The sequence below is a fragment of the Scyliorhinus canicula genome, chromosome 9 (assembly GCF_902713615.1).
Source record: "Scyliorhinus canicula chromosome 9, sScyCan1.1, whole genome shotgun sequence".
Classification (NCBI taxonomy): domain Eukaryota; kingdom Metazoa; phylum Chordata; class Chondrichthyes; order Carcharhiniformes; family Scyliorhinidae; genus Scyliorhinus; species Scyliorhinus canicula.
The window spans coordinates 98,903,486-98,919,558 of NC_052154.1; the positions used below are offsets into that span (position 1 = coordinate 98,903,486).

The 16,073-nt window shown below is 48.2% G+C and overlaps 1 protein-coding gene across 1 annotated transcript in view; it reads right to left on the reverse strand.

Moving 5' to 3' along the window:
- The window catches only part of slc39a13 (solute carrier family 39 member 13), a 101,164-nt gene that overhangs the window by 27,451 nt on the left and 57,640 nt on the right, over window positions 1–16,073 (reverse strand). Inside the window, exon 7 of the mRNA XM_038807326.1 lies at window positions 388–438. Within this exon, the coding sequence (XP_038663254.1) occupies window positions 388–438 (51 nt within the window). The remainder of the gene's footprint in view (window positions 1–387; window positions 439–16,073) is intronic.

The window sequence follows — 16,073 nt, forward strand, 5'->3', positions numbered from 1 at the left end:
TGGAAAGAGAAGGGAAGTGGGGAGAGCATGGTTGCACTGTGGCTGCAGCGCTGGCTCACTCGGGTTCGATTCCCACCTTGATCTTGGGTGACTGTGTCGAGTTTGCACGTTCTCCCAGTGTCTGCGTGGGTTTCCTCCGGGTGCTCCGGTTTCCTCCTACAGTCCAAAGATGTGCAAGTTAGGTGGATTGGACACGCTAATTGTCCCTCAGGGTGTGGTTACAGGGCAGGCAGTAGGGTGGCCTTTCAACGGTCGGTACAAACTCAATGCCGAATGGCCTTTTTCTGTGCTGTAGGGATCATATGATAGTGCCTGGTATTAAGGAAACATTTTTAAAAACAGGTTTTGAAAGCATCAATTATTCATGTTTCCAATAAGCTTACTCACCTCATGTGGAACCTCATGGAGGAGGATGGCCAGGGTTGTTGTGAGCCCAACCTGCAGAACAGGACAGATACACGTCAACAACAACAGAACTGAACTAGCAGACAACTATAGACACAGCAATGACCAGGAATGGATAATGCAACTGTAAGGGGCATATCTCAATATTCGGACAAACTGTAGCTCACTGCAGAGATGACTGAAGGAAACCGTGACAAAGAGATAGTGAAATCTAATTAATTGTAATCATTTGTCGAAAAAAAAGCTGCCCTGACATCAGTCAAAAACGTAAACCAGCAGGATGTGGAATAAAAACAACAGTGATAAAACCAGTTGCATTCCTAAAACAAGCACACAAACAAAATATCTCTCACTGAAGAACTTACTTTTCTCCACTTACTTCTTTCAACTTAAAGATGTTGCTATGGAAATCTTTTAAGGTCCTTTGTGTGTCTGCTTCTTTAAGGATATGTGAAACATTCTTTGTTCCACTCTGACCCAGGCCCCTTCTTCACCTCTTTTCTCCCCCGTATGTTAATGACGGCATCAATGTTTCCTGTAATTTCTGCTTACTATGGGCCGCTGGTCATTTAAAATTGGCATGCGACCTTGCAGGTGTCTATCTGAAGGCAACATTGCTGTGTGAGACCCATTTGTTTATTGTGCAGTGTGCCTCCCTGTCGGCCACAGGCCCCACCCGCCGGCCTCAAGACCCCCCTGCCCTGCCACACGCCACCCCCCCCCCCCCCCCAAAGCTACACCTCCCTGCCAGCCGCACGCCCCTTCGCCAGCCACACTCCCCCAATTCCAGCCACATGTTCCCCCTGCCAGCCACACGCCCCTCCCCTGCCAGTCACACGTCCCCCCTGCCAGCCACACACTGGCAGGTGCCAGCCACACACTGGCAGGTGCCAGCCACACACTGGCAGGTGCCAGCCACACACTGGCAGGTGCCAGCCACACACTGGCAGGTGCCAGCCACACACTGGCAGGTGCCAGCCACACACTGGCAGGAGCCAGCCACACACTGGCAGGAGCCAGCCACACACTGGCAGGAGTCAGCCACACACTGGCAGGAGTCAGCCACTTCCCTTGACATCACTTGGTCCATCTCTATCTTATTCCTTCCACAACACGATTCAATTTCTGAAGGTAGGCGATCAATTAATTTCCACTTCAACCCACTGACTCTCTCAGCTACCTCGAGAATAGAGTTTAGCACAGGGCTAAATAGCTGGCTTTTAAAGCAGACCAAGGCAGGCCAGCAGCACGGTTCAATTCCCGTACCAGCCTCCCCGAACAGGTGCCGGAATGTGGCGACTAGGGGCTTTTCACAGTAACTTCATTTGAAGCCTACTTGTGACAATAAGCGATTTTCATTTCATTACACTTCCTTCTGTCCTGCTCTCTGTATGACTTCATTACATTCTCCTAGTTCTTCCCTCAACATCTGTTCTGACAATGCAATCTTCCATACCAGTGCCAATTTCTGTACCAGTCCCAGTCATGTCCTCTTCACCACCTGCATCCTTGCTCGCTTTCTTTCCCACCACCACCAGCCCAAAACGCAATATGGTTCCCGTTGTCCTCGCCTTCAAACCAATCAGCCTTCACATTCGATGCATCATTTTCCACCATCTTCAACCAAACACATCTCATCTACCCTTTCAGCATTCGGAAAGGACCATTCGCTCCTCACCACCCTGGTCAAGTCCTCAATCATCTCCAGAACTTTTCTCCCCTTCCTGTGGCACCTAGCCATGCACAAGCACGAGAAGCAACATCTGCCCTTTTACCTCTTCCCTTCTCACTTCCCATGGTGTCAAGGTCATAGAATTTACAGTGCAGAAGGAGGCCATTCAGCCCATCAGGTCTGCACCTGCTCTTGGAAAGAGCACCCTACCCAAGGTCCACACCTCCACCCTATCCCCAGAACCCAGTAACCCCACCCAACACTGAGGGCAATTTTGGACACTAAGGGCAATTTATCATGGCCAATCCACCTAACCTGCACATCTCTGGACTGTGGGAGGAAACCGGAGCACCCGGAGGAAACCCACGTACACACGGGGAGAACGTGCAGACTCCGCACAGACAGTGACCTAAGCCGGGAATCGAACCTGGGACCCTGGTACTGTGAAGCTCACAGTACCGTGCTGCCCAACCAAACAGCAATTCACACGTACCTTCAATTTAAAATATTGTATTTGCTGCTCACAGTTCGGTCTCCTCTACATGGAGCAGACTAAACACAGGTTGGCTTTATACAAAACCTCCGAGAAGTCTACAGGCATAACCCCAAACTTGTAATTCTTCACCTTGCTCCCAGTCTGATTCTCTGTCATCGGTCATCTGTATTGACCCAATGAAGCTCAGTAGCAGCACTCCATCTTTCAGTTAGGCACTACACAGCATCCAGAATTCAAATGATTTTTTATTCATTTTTTCCTTTTTTTTAGAAAATAAATTTAGTGCGCCCAACTCATTTTTTCAATTAAGAGGCAATTTAGTGTGGTCAATCCACCTAGTCTACACATCTTTGAGTTGTGGGGGCGAAACCCAGGCAAACACGGTGAGAATACGCAAACTTCACACGGACAGAGAGCCAGAGCCAGGATTGAACCTGGGACCTCGGCGCCATGAGCCAGCAGTGCTAACTACTGGGCCACCGTGCTGCCTACCAGAATTCAAATTATAATCAGCAATTTCACATCATAAGCTATGCCCTGAATGGATTGTTTTTGCAAGGCAGCTGTTCATGACAATTCTGCTTTTCCCATTTCCCACCTCCACTAGTTCCATTTTAGATTGGATTGGATTTGTTTAGCTTCTTTGGTATCAATAGCTTCTTGGTCATTTAATCCCTCCTGGCTCCGCCCTATCACAGAGCTATACTTCTGAACACCCTCCATCCTCACTACTGCCTCTCTATTCGCTTAAAATAGATTACATTTCTAAATTTTCCATCTCCACAAATGCTGCCAGACCTGGAGTATTTCTAGCATTTTTCTTTCGTGACACATACAGCAGGACCTGGAGTAGCCCCGTCCTTGAATACGAAAGTGGACAGGCCAGTTGAGTCTGCTCAGTTTATTTGTGACATTATTACCAAAGCTATTTGGTTGCAAAGTGTGAAGTGACAATGCACAGAAAAAACTGCAAGGAAGAATCTGTCTGGAGCACACGCAAATTTACTGAAGTTTGCCCTTGGAAAAAGCATTTCTTCTTTGATCCCCTCTACAATATCAAGTAGAGGGACCAAGAAACACAACAAGCGGTTTATCTGCATCGAGGACAAGATTTGGAAATGGACTGAGGTAAAAGTGACCAATTTGTGCATAATTTGGGTTGGGTTTCCTTGTGTCCCCAGTTAACCTTTCAAATCAGACATTGCTCCACCCCATCCCACAGCAGACTACTGTGATCATAAAAGCAACACATTTTGGAGCATAGTTGTTACTTGCAACTTAAGACTGGGAGGTATACGGGTCAACATACTGTACATCCACTCCCAACACAAGGAGTGGAGTGAAGCAAACCAGTGTGAGCATCACCAAGGCCAAATACAAATACAGTGATTCCAACATCAAAAGTTAGAGAAAGTGTTACCAACAGACATTGCTCATGATGTTTAGAGCATATAACCAATGTAGACTAAGTAGCATGCAAGGGACAATAAGGTGATTCACAGCTCTAAGTAGCACTTAATTAGATTCCATCCTGTAGCTCATTCCTAGGTAATTACTGCTCAATATTCAACCCATCGAGCACCTTGATTAGATTTCAGTTTGTCACTCACTCCTGGGTATCTACTACTCAAGGTTAATCATGAAGGTCCTGCCTCTCAACCTAGCGCCCCACCTGAGGTATGGTAATCCTCAGGCTAAATTACCACTAGTCAGCTCTCCCCCTCCACTAGTCAGCTCTCCCCCTCAAAGGTGAAAGCAGCCTATGGTCACCTGGGACTATAGCAACTTTACCTAACCTTCTAAACCCATCGTGCACCTTGATTATAATAACATTAATATCATTAAACCCATCAAGCTAGTATGGTATGGGGGGGGGGAGCAATAGGTCAGAAGGTGAAAGCATTGAGGGAGAACGAGGGAATAGGGCCAGTATGGCTCTGAGGCAGAGCAGAAAGGGAGATGTTGCTGAACACAGCGGGTCTGGTGGCCTGAAGTGCATATGTTTTAATGCAAGAAGTATTACGGGTAAGGCAGATGAACTTAGAGCTTCGATTAGTACTTGGAACTATGATGTTGTTGCCATTACAGAGACCTGGTTGGGGGAAGGACAGGATTGGCAGCTAAACGTTCCAAGATTTAAATGTTTCAGGCGGGATAGTGGGGGATGTAAGAGGGGTGGCGGAGTTGCGCTACTGATTAGGGAGAATATCACAGTTGCACTCCGGGAGGCTATATGGGTAGAGATCAGGAATAAGAAGGGTGCAGTCACAATGTTGGGGGTTTACTACAGGCCTCCCAACAGCCAGCGGGAGATAGAGGAGCAGATAGGTAGACAGATTTTGGAAAAGAGTAAAAACAACAGGGTTGTTGTGATGGGAGACTTCAACTTCCCCAATATTGACTGGGACTCACTTAGTGCTAGGGGCTTAGACGGGGCAGTGTTTGTAAGGAGCATCCAGGAGGGCTTCTTAAAACAATATGTAGATAGTCCAACTAGGAAAGGGGCTGTACTGGACCTGGTATTGGGGAATGAGCCCGGCCAGGTGGTAGAAGTTTCTGTAGGGGAGCATTTTGGGAACAGTGACCACAATTCAATAAGTTTTAAAGTGCTGGTGGACAAGGATAAGAGTGGTCCTGGGGTGAATGTGCTAAATTGGGGGAAGGCTAATTATAACAATATTAGGCGGGAACTGAAGAACCTAGATTGGGGGCGGATGTTTGAGGGTAAATCAACATCTGACATGTGGGAGGCTTTCAAATGTCAGTTAAAAGGAATTCATGACCGGCATGTTCCTGTGAGGAAGAAGGATAAATACGGCAAATTTCAGGAACCTTGGATAACAAGAGATATTGTAGGCCTCATCAAAAAGAAAAAGGAGGCATTTGTCAGGGCGAGAAGGCTGGGAACAGACGAAGCCTGTGTGGAATATAAGGAAAGTAGGAAGGAACTTAAGCAAGGAGTCAGGAGTGCTAGAAGAGGTCACGAAAAGTCATTGGCAAATAGGGTTAAGGAAAATCCCAAGGCTTTTTACACGTACATTAAAAAGCAAGAGGATAGCCAGGGAAAGGGTTGGCCCACTCAAGGATAAGCAAAGGAATCTATGTGTGGAGCCAGAGGAAATGGGCGAGGTACTAAATGAATACTTTGCATCAGTATTCACCAAAGAGAAGCAATTGGTGGATGTTGAGTCTCGAGAAGGGTGTGTAGATAGCCTGGGTCACGTTGAGATCCAAAAAGACGAGATATTGGGCGTCTTGAAAAATATTACGGTAGATAAGTCCCCAGGGCCTGATGGGATCACCCCAGAATACTGAAGGAGGCTAGAGAGGAAATTGCTGAGGCCTTGACAAAAATCTTTGGATCCTCACTGTCTTCAGGTGATGTCCCGGTGGACTGAAGAATAGCCAATGTTATTCCTTTGTTTAAGAAGGGTAGCAAGGATAATCCAGGGAACTACAGGCCAGTGAGCCTTACGTCAGTGGTAGGGAAATTACTGGAGAGAATTTTCGAGACAGGATCTACTCCCATTTGGAAGCAAATGGACGTCTTAGTGAGAGGCAGCATGGTTTTGTGAAGGGGAGGTCGTGTCTCACTAACTTGATAGAGTTTTTCGAAGAGGTCACAAAGATGATTGATGCAGGTAGGGCAGTGGATGTTGTCTATATGGATTTCAGTAAGGCCTTTGACAAGGTTCCTCATGGTAGACTGGTACAAAAGGTGAAGTCACACGGGATCAGGGATGAGCTGGCAAGGTGGATACAGATCTGGCTAGGTCATAGAAGGCAGAGAGTAGCAATGGAAGGGTGCTTCTCTAATTGGACGGCTGTGACTAGTGGTGTTCCGCAGGGATCAGTGCTGGGATCTTTGCTGTTCGGAGTATATATAAATGATTTGGAGGAAAATGTAATTGGTCTGATTAGTAAGTTTGCAGAAGACACAAAGGTTGGTGGAATTGCGGGTGGCGATGAGGACTGTCAGAGGATACAGCAGGATTTAGATCGTTTGGAGACTTGGGCGGAGAGATGGCAGGTGGAGTTTATAGATTCATATAGATTCATAGAACATACAGTGCAGAAGGAGGCTGCTCCCATTCCCGTGCCACCTGAATACTCAAGTATCGAAAACTCCTTCCCAGCATTTTAAACGGCAACTCTCCCAGTCTCCAATCCTGCCCCCTCGCCAAGATCACAGAAACCTTGCTCTTACCCATGTTCAATTTCTAACCCGAAAACTGGCCAAATTTCCCTAACATCCGCATAATCTCTCCCATCCAATCCGGACAAATGTGAGGTAATGCATTTTGGAAGGTCTAATGCAGGTAGGGAATATACAGTGAATGGTAGAACTCGAAAGAGTATTGAAAGTCAGACAGATCTAGGTGTACAGGTCCACAGGTCACTGAAAGTGGCAACACAGGTGGAGAAGGCAGTCAAGAAGGCATACAACATGCTTGCCTTCATTGACCGGGGCATTGAGTATAAGAATTGGCAAGTCATGTTGCAGCTGTATAGAACCTTAGTTAGGCCACACTTGGAGTATAGTGTTCAATTCTGGTCGCCACACTACCAGAAGGATGTGGAGGCTTTAGAGAGGGTACAGAAGCGATTTACCAGGATGTTGCCTGGTATGGAGGGCATTAGCTATGAGGAGCGGTTGAATAAACTCGGTTGGTTCTCACTGGAACGACGGAGGTTGAGGGGCGACCTGATAGAGGTCTACAAAATTATGAGGGGCATAGACAGAGTGGATCGTCAGAGGCTTTTCCCCAGGGTAGAGGGGTCAATTACTAGGGGGCATAGGTTTAAGGTGCGAGGTGCAAGGTTTAGAGTAAATGTGCGAGGCAAGTTTTTTTACACAGAGGGTAGTGGGTGCTTAGAACTCGCTGCCGGAGGAGGTGGTGGAAGCAGGGACGATAGTGACATTTAAGGGGCATCTTGACAAATACATGAATAGGATGGGAATAGAGGGATGCGGACCCAGGAAGTGTAGAAGATTGTAGTTTAGTCGGGCAGCATGGTCGGCACAGGCTTGGAGGGCCGAAGGGCCTGTTCCTGTGCTGTACTTTTCTTTGTTCTTGGTCGCACCTTGATTAGTTTTCAGTGGGTAACTCACTCCTGGGTATCTAGTATTCAATATAAATCTATCGCATACGTTGATTAGATTTCAGTCTGTAACTCACTCCTGGTTATCTACTATTCAATATAAACCTTTCGAGCCCCTTGATTAGATTTCAGTCAGTGGGCTTCGAGGGTCGTCATGTAAAGACAAGACGGTTTGGGGTGGTGTACCCGGCGCGACTATGGGTTACACTGGATTCAAATGATCACTTCTTTGATATGCCGGAACATGTAGAAGACTTCATCAGAGAGAGGAAATTGGGACCGTTCTCTGGGTCCCACTTTGCTAGTTATTGGGAGAGGGGGGAGGCTAGCAAATGGGAGTGGAGTGAGGGAGAGGCTGTGGTCTGTTGGGTCAAGGTGGGAAGGGCATAATAGGCCTAGCTGTAGGTTTGTGTTGTTGGAGGTTAGGGGAGGATATGGTGCCAGGCAGTCTGTGGGCCTGGAAGTGGTGGGGCAGTGTGAACTAACAGTGACCACGGACCTCTCTTCATCTCACCCGGAGGGCGAGGCTGGCGACCATCTTAGATGGGCCTGGGACCCACAAATTTGGGTGGGGATATTGTACTACGGTGCAAATAACTGACTCAAGTGGGAGGGGTGGTGAGAGACCCTAACAAGGTTGATCACCTGGAACGTGCAAGGTCTGGGGTGCCTGTAACTCACTCCTGGGTATCTACTATTAAATATCGAGCACCTTGATTAGATTTCAAACTGTAACTCACTCCTGGGTACCTATTATTCAATATAAATCCAAAGAACGCCTTGACTAGATTTCAGTCTGTCACTCACTCCTGCGTATCTATTATTAAATACTAACTTATCGAGCACCTTGATTAGATTTCAATCTGTAACTCACTCCTGGGTATCTATTATTCAATATAAACCCAGAGAACACCTTGATTACATTTCAGTCTGTAACTCTATCCTAGGTATCTAATATTCAATAAACCCATCGAGCGCCTTGATTCGTCTTCAGTGGGTAACTCACTCCTGGGTGCCAGCAATAAATATAAACTCATCAAGCATCTTGATTAGATTTCAGTGGGCAACTCACAGTTGGGTATCTATGATTCAATATAAACCCATCGAGCGTTGATTAGATTTCAGTCTGTAACGGCATGGTGGCACAGTGGTTAGCACTGCTGCCTCACAACTCTAGGGTCTCAGGTTCAATTCCGGCCTCGGGTGACTAGCTGTGTGGAGTTTGTCCGTTCTCCCAGTGTCTGCATGGGTTTCCACCGGGTGTTCCGATTTCCTCGCACAGCCCGAAGATGTGCAGGTTAGGTGGATTGGCCATGATAAATTGCTCCTTGGTGTCCAAAAGGGTAGGTGGGGTTACTGGGTTATGGCTATAGGGTAGAGGAAGGGGATTAAGTAGGGTGCTCTTTCCAAGTGCCGGTCCAGACTCGATGGGCCAACTGGCCTCCTTCTGCAATGTGAATTCTATGAATATTCTGCAAATGTAATTCTCCCATGGTATCTATTATTCAACATAAACCCATCAAGCACCGTTATTAGAGTTCCATCTGAAACTCACCCCTTGTATATTATCCAATTCCACAGATGCCTATCTACACTTACCACTGTGTTCAAAATATATTTGAAACATTTTCTGCTCTGATCAAGAATTACTCGAGAAATTCAGAGCAACCTGTTGATTTTGTGAGAAGATGAAATATACTGAGTAATTAAAGAGCAAAGTTAGCTTGGGCCCCATTGTCATGTGAGAGTGCCTTTAAGAAATGGATGTTTAAGCAATGTACCTTTAAGAAATGCAGTGATGTCAGAGTGTGGGTGGAGCTTGGCTTTTCGCTCAGCCATTTTGAAGTTTTTAGTTTCAGTTTGAGAGAGCAGCTGAAAAGTGCCTGGCTGGTTTGCTGAGAGCTGCAGGAAGGAAAAGAGCTGGTCTGGTGATTTCTGCAAATCCAATGACTAAATATATTGAATGTAACCTGTTGTGCTCCTATTTTTGAAGGGTTGCAGACTTTTGGAGGTTTAAAAGAACAGTTTGCAGGATTGGGTAGTGTTGTATTATTTTTGGTGTTATCTTTGAAGTAAGGGGTGTTAAGGGATCCAATGTTTATTTTAAAAGGTTAAGTTGAGTTCATGGAATAAACATAGTTTTGTTTTAAATACCACATGTCCATAATTGTAATACCACACCTAGGGAACAAGCCGTGTGCTTCAAAAGCAACAATCCATAAAAGGGGGGGGGGATTGGTTGGACTCCATGATACATTTTGGGGTTCTGAAAACACCTCTCCCATAACAATTGGGGGCTCGAGGCGGATAAAAGTCTACCTCTTGGATTGGCTTTTGTGAACTTAATGACAGTGAAGGATTGTTGCTTTTCCGGTGTGGTATTTTAGTTTAAGTGGGGAGTGTGTTGTGGACAATGGCTCTTTCAGAGGCTCAGAGGTTTTGGGGGTGGAGACGGTCACACGCAGTACATTACGGACAGCGATGAAAAGCAGACTGTTAGATTTGGCAAAAACATTGCCTGACAAAATGCGAAAAGATGAGGTAATTATGGCGGTGCTTAAGCATTTAAAGTTGCCTGAGATACAGTTCGACTCATTGGAAATGGCAAAAATTCAGTTGCAAATTAAACAAATGGAACATGAGAAAGAATTAAAGCGGCTTGAATACGAGAGAGAGAGAGAGAGAGAGAGAGGAAAAAGAAAAGGAGAGAGAAGAAAGGAGAAAAGAAAGAATAGCCCTAGCAGAACAAAAAGAAAAAGAAAGGGAGATACAGATCAGGGAAAAAGATAGAGAGGGAGTTTGAACTTCAGAAAATGGCCATGAAAATGACAATCAGTTAAAATTGGCAGACATAAAGGGAAACGTACAGTTGGATGATAGTGAGGAGGATAGTGAGAAAGAGAGTCATAGTCGAAGGCTTGGCGGGAATCTATTTAAATATGTCCAAGCATTGCAAAAGTTTGACGAGAAGGAAGTGGAAGCCTTTTTCATTTCATTTGAGAAGGTAGCAAAACAAATGAAATGGCCACAGGACATGTGGGTGTTACTGATTCAAACAAAGCTGGTAGGTAGAGCTAGTGAAGTGTTTGCATCTCTACCAGAGGAGGTATCTGGAACATATGAGAAGGTGAAGAAATCCATCTTGCGTGCATATGAGCTAGTACCTGAAGCTTACAGACAAAGGTTTAGAAATTTAAGGAAAGAATTTGGTTAAACATACATGGAGTTTGAAAGGATCAAACAGAGTAATTTTGATAGGTGGATAAGGGCTTTGAAAATAGATCAAATGTATGAAGCTCTCAGAGAAATTATACTTTTGGGGGAGTTTAAAAATTCAATTCCCGATGTAGTGAGAACTCGTGTGGAAGAACAGAAGGTTAAAACTGCGAGATTAGCAGCAGAATGATTATGAATTAGTTCATAAATCAAAGATTGGTTACCGACATCAGTTTCAGCCGGTGAAGGATAGAAACTGGGGACATGAGAAATACTCAAGTGGCAAAGGTAAAGGTGATCTGATGGGAGACAATAAAGAGAGTGTACCTCAGATTAAAAAATAAATCTAGGAGGGTGGAAGAGAAATAAAAAGTTTCAAATGTTTCACTGTAATAAACTAGGCCATGTAAAGTCACAGTGTTGGTGGTTGAAGAAAAGCACTGGAAAGGCTGATGTGGTAAAACAGAATAAGACAGTGGGATTTGTTAGTGGTAAAGGAAAGCCCAAGGGAAACGAAGGAGGTGCAAGCGATTGTACAGCCTGTTCAAGAAGTAATTGTTAAGAAGGTGCCAGATGTCTTTAAAGAATTTACTTGTGTGGGTAAAGTTTACTCATGTGTATCAGGAGGAGCAGGTAAAGAAGTCACAATTTTAAGAGATACAGGGGCTAGTCAATCTTTAATGGTAAGAGATGAGGAATTATGTAGTTTGGGAAGAATGTTGGGAAGAAAAGGTGGTGATATGTGGAATTCAGGGTGAGAGGAGTAGCATTCCATTATATAAGGTAAGGTTGGAAAGTCCAGTGAAGAGTGGTGAAGTGGTAGTAGGTGTAATAGATAAACTATCTTGTCCAGGAATACAGTATATCTTGGGTAATGATATAGCTGGATCGCAAGTGGGAGTGATGCCTACTGTGGTTGATAAGCCAGTGGAAAATCAGACAACTGAAGTGTTGAAGGACGAATATCCTTGCATTTTTCCGGATTGTGTAGTAACAAGGTTGCAAAGTCACAGGTTAAGACAAGAGGAAAAATTAAAGAATGAAGATGAAGTTGAAGTGCAATCATCAGAAACGATTTTTGATCAGATGGTTGAAGAAGAACAAGAACAGGTGGAAGATCAGGCGGATATTTTTAGCTCAGGAAAATTGGCGGAGTTACAACAGAAAGATGTAGAAATAAAATGGATAGATCATAAAGCATATACAGAAGAGGAATCTGAGAGTATACCACAGTGTTATTGCCGTAAAAGTGATGTCTTGAGGAGAAAATGGAGACCTGTACATATGCAGGCGGATGAAAAGTGGGCAGAAGTTCATCAAGTAGTATTGCCGATAGGGTATAGAAAGGAGGTGTTGCGAGTTGCACATGAGGTACCAGTGGGAGGTCATTTGGGTATATGGAAAACTCAAGCTAAAATCCAGAAACATTTTTATTGGCCTAGACTACATAAAGATGTAGTTAAATTTTGTCAATCATGAGGAACTTCTGGTTGCGGCTATGCGGAGCTAAGCTCCTGCTACTTAAGGACTATTGGGCCTATTTGAGGGCCCCAAACGGCGCTGTCTCGACGAATCCCGGTGGGGGAAGGTGTCTAGAGGAGCATTCCCCATAATTTATGGTGCTCACCCGGAGTGGGGCAAAGGAAAAAGCTGCAGCAGCTCCCCAAGAAAAGCGGGGGAAGAAGGACAAAATGGCGGCCGGCGGAACACCCGAGGACTGGTGGAAGTGGGCGCAGGAGCAGCAAGCTTCTCTTCTGCACTGTTTTGCGGAGCTGAAGGCTGAGTTGCTGGACTCCCTGAATGCGACTACCAACAGGCTGCTTGAGACCTAGGCGGCCCAGGAGGTGTCCATTCGGGAGTTGCAGCAGCAGGCCGCTGAGCGGGAGGAGGAGGCTGTGGTCCTCGTGGGGAAAGTGGAGTTGCACGAGGCACTTCACAAAAAGTGGCAAGACCGCTTGGAGGAGCTGGACATTCGGACGAGGCGAAAGAACTTGAGGATCCTGGGCCTGGCGGAGGGGCTGGAGGGGTCGGATCTCCCGTTGTATGTGACCACAATGTTGAGCTCGTTGATGGGAGCGGGGTCCTTCCATTTGCCCCTGGAGCTTGAGGGAGCTCACAGAATGCTGGCCAGGAGGCCCAAGGCAAATGAACCCCCGCGGGCGGTTGTGGTGCGGTTCCGTCGATTCAGCGACCGGGAGTGTGTGCTGTGCTGGGCCAAGAAAGAGAGGAGCAGCAAGTGGAAGAATTCGGTGGTGCGAATCTACCAGGACTGGAGTACGGAGGTGGCTAAGCGGCGGGCCGGGTTCAACCGGACGAAGGCGGTGTTGCATGCCAAGCAGGTCAGATTTGGAATGCTGCAGCCTGCGCGTCTGTGGGTGACATACAAGGACCGGCACCACTACTTCGGGTCCCCGGAGGAGGCGTGGGCCTTTGTACAGGCGGAGAAGCTGGACTCGAACTAGGGTCTGGGGACACACTATGGCCGTTGCTGTTCTGCAATTTTGACACGTGTTTTTTATGCTGGTTTTCTTTTTGCTCTGTTTCCGGGTGGGTCTGTCTGTTGGGTATGAACATAGAACATAGAACAGTACAGCACAGAACAGGCCCTTCGGCCCTCAATGTTGTGCCGAGCCATGATCACCCTACTCAAACCCACGTATCCACCCTATACCCGTAACCCAACAACCCCCCCCCCCCCCCCCCTTACTTTTATTAGGACACTACGGGCAATTTAGCATGGCCAATCCACCTAACCCGCACATCTTTGGACTGTGGGAGGAAACCGGAGCACCCGGAGGAAACCCACGCACACAGGGGGAGGACATGCAGACTCCACACAGACAGTGATCCAGCCGGGAATCGAACCTGGGACCCTGGAGCTGTGAAGCATTTATGCTAACCACCATGCTACCCTGCTGCCCCTTGTTGGGTATGGGTGTGGGGTATGTGGGGAACGTTGTGGGTATGTGCTTTATATGTTCTCTTCTGTACGGGGCTGGGGGTTGGGGTGAAACTGGATTTTGGGGAGCTGCGTCAGAAGGGTGGGGTGTGGCAGTATGAAAGCGCGGGCTTTCCTCTGGTTTCCCGCGCTGCGAGGCAGGCTGGCGGTTGGGGCGTGGCCTCTACTGGTTTTCTTTCCCGCGCTGAAGCGGTGCCAAGGAGGTGTGGCAAGAGGGGGATGACCCCATGCCGGGAGGGGATGGGTTTTGGCGGGAGCTGCTGGGGTCAGCAGAAGTCAGCTGACTCACGGAAGTACCATGGAGGGTGCGTTGCGGCTAGGAGGGGTCTTAGCCTGGGGGGTGGGGGGGGGAAGATACCGGGTTGCTGCTGGAATGGCCAGGAAGGAGCTGGTGTGGGCCGGGGGGGGGGGTAGATGAGAGGCGTTATTGCCATTGGGAACGGGTTGGGCGGGGCGCGCTGGCCTGGGGCAAGCAGTCGATAAGCTATGGCTAGCCAGCGGGGGAGGGGGCGGGTTGCCCTCTGATCCGGCTGATTACCTGGAACGTGAGGGGGCTGAATGGGCCGGTTAAGAGAACTAGGGTATTTTCTCATCTGAAGGGGCTGAAGGCGGACGTGGCTATGCTCCAGGAGACTCACTTGAAGGTGGCGGACCAGGTTCGTCTGAGGAAGGGGTGGGTGGGGCAGGTTTTTCACTCAGGATTGGATGCGAAGAACCGGGGGGTGGCGATTCTGGTGGGGAAGAGGGTGGCGTTCGAGGCGGCTGAGGTGGTGTCGGACAAGGAGGGCAGATATATTTTGGTGAAGGGTAGGCTGCAGGGAGAGAAGGTGGTGCTGGTTAATGTATATGCCCCGAATTGGGATGATGCTGGCTTCATGACGCACTTGTTGGGCCGCATTCCGGACCTGGAGGCAGGGGGCCTGATCATGGGGGGAGACTTTAACACAGTGCTGGATCCCCCATTGGACACGTCCAGTTCAAGGACGGGTAGGAGACCGGCGGCGGCCAAAGTGCTGAGGGAGTTTATGGACCAGATGGGAGGGGTGGATCCCTGGAGGTTTGGGAGGCCGAGAGCACGGGAGTATTCCTTTTTCTCTCATGTCCATCGGGTTTATTCCCAAACAGATTTTTTCATCCTGAGCAGGGGATTGATCCCGAAGGTGCAGGATACCGAGTATTCAGCCATAGCAATTTCAGACCATGCTCCGCACTGGGTTGATCTGGAGATGGGGGAGGCGCGGGACCAGCGCCCGCTCTGGCGCCTGGATGTGGGGATGCTGGCTGATGAGGAGGTGTGTAGGAGGGTCCGGGGAAGTATTGAGAGGTATCTTGATACCAACGACACGGGGGAGGTCCGGGTGGCGATGGTCTGGGAGGCTCTGAAAGCAGTGATCCAGGGGAGCTGATCTCCATCCGGGCCCATAGGGAAAGGAGAAAGAGGAAGGAGAGGGAGAGACTGGTGGGGGAGCTGCTGGATGTGGACAGGAGATACGCAGAGGCACCAGAGGAGGGGTTGCTGGGGGAACGGCGTAGTTTGCAGACCAAATTTGACTTGTTGACCACCAGAAAGGCGGAGACACAGTGGAGGAGGGCACAGGGCGCGGTATACGAGTATGGGGAGAAGGTGAGCAGGATGTTGGCGCATCAGCTCCGTAGGTGGGATGCGGCTAGGGAAATTGGTGGAGTGACGGATAAGGGTGGGAATGTAGTGCAGAAGGGGGCAGAAGTAAATGGGGTCTTTAGGGACTTCTACGAGGAACTGTACCGGTCGGAACCTCCGATGGGGAGAGGGGGGATGGAGAGCTTCATGAACAGGCTATGTTTCCCAAAGGTTCAAGAGGAGCTGGTAGAGGGGCTGGGGGCGCCGATAGAGTTGGAGGAGCTAGTCAGGGGGATTGGACAAATGCAGTCAGGTAAGGCGCCGGGGCCGGATGGGTTCCCGGTGGAATTTTATAAAAAGTATGCGGATCTGGTGGGCCCCCTGTTGGTGCGAGCCTTCAATGAGGCATGGGGGGGGGGGGCTTTGCCCCCGATTGTTGATGGTGCGCAAGTGGGTGATGGAGATGGAGAGGGCGTCCTGTGGAGATACAAGCCTGGGGGCCCCGGTAACGGTGCCGTGGCCGCTCCATCCCACGAGGTATACCACGAGCCCGGTGGTGGTGGCTACCCTCAAGATTTGGGGGCAGTCGAGGCGACATAGGGGAGAAGTGGGGGGCTCGATG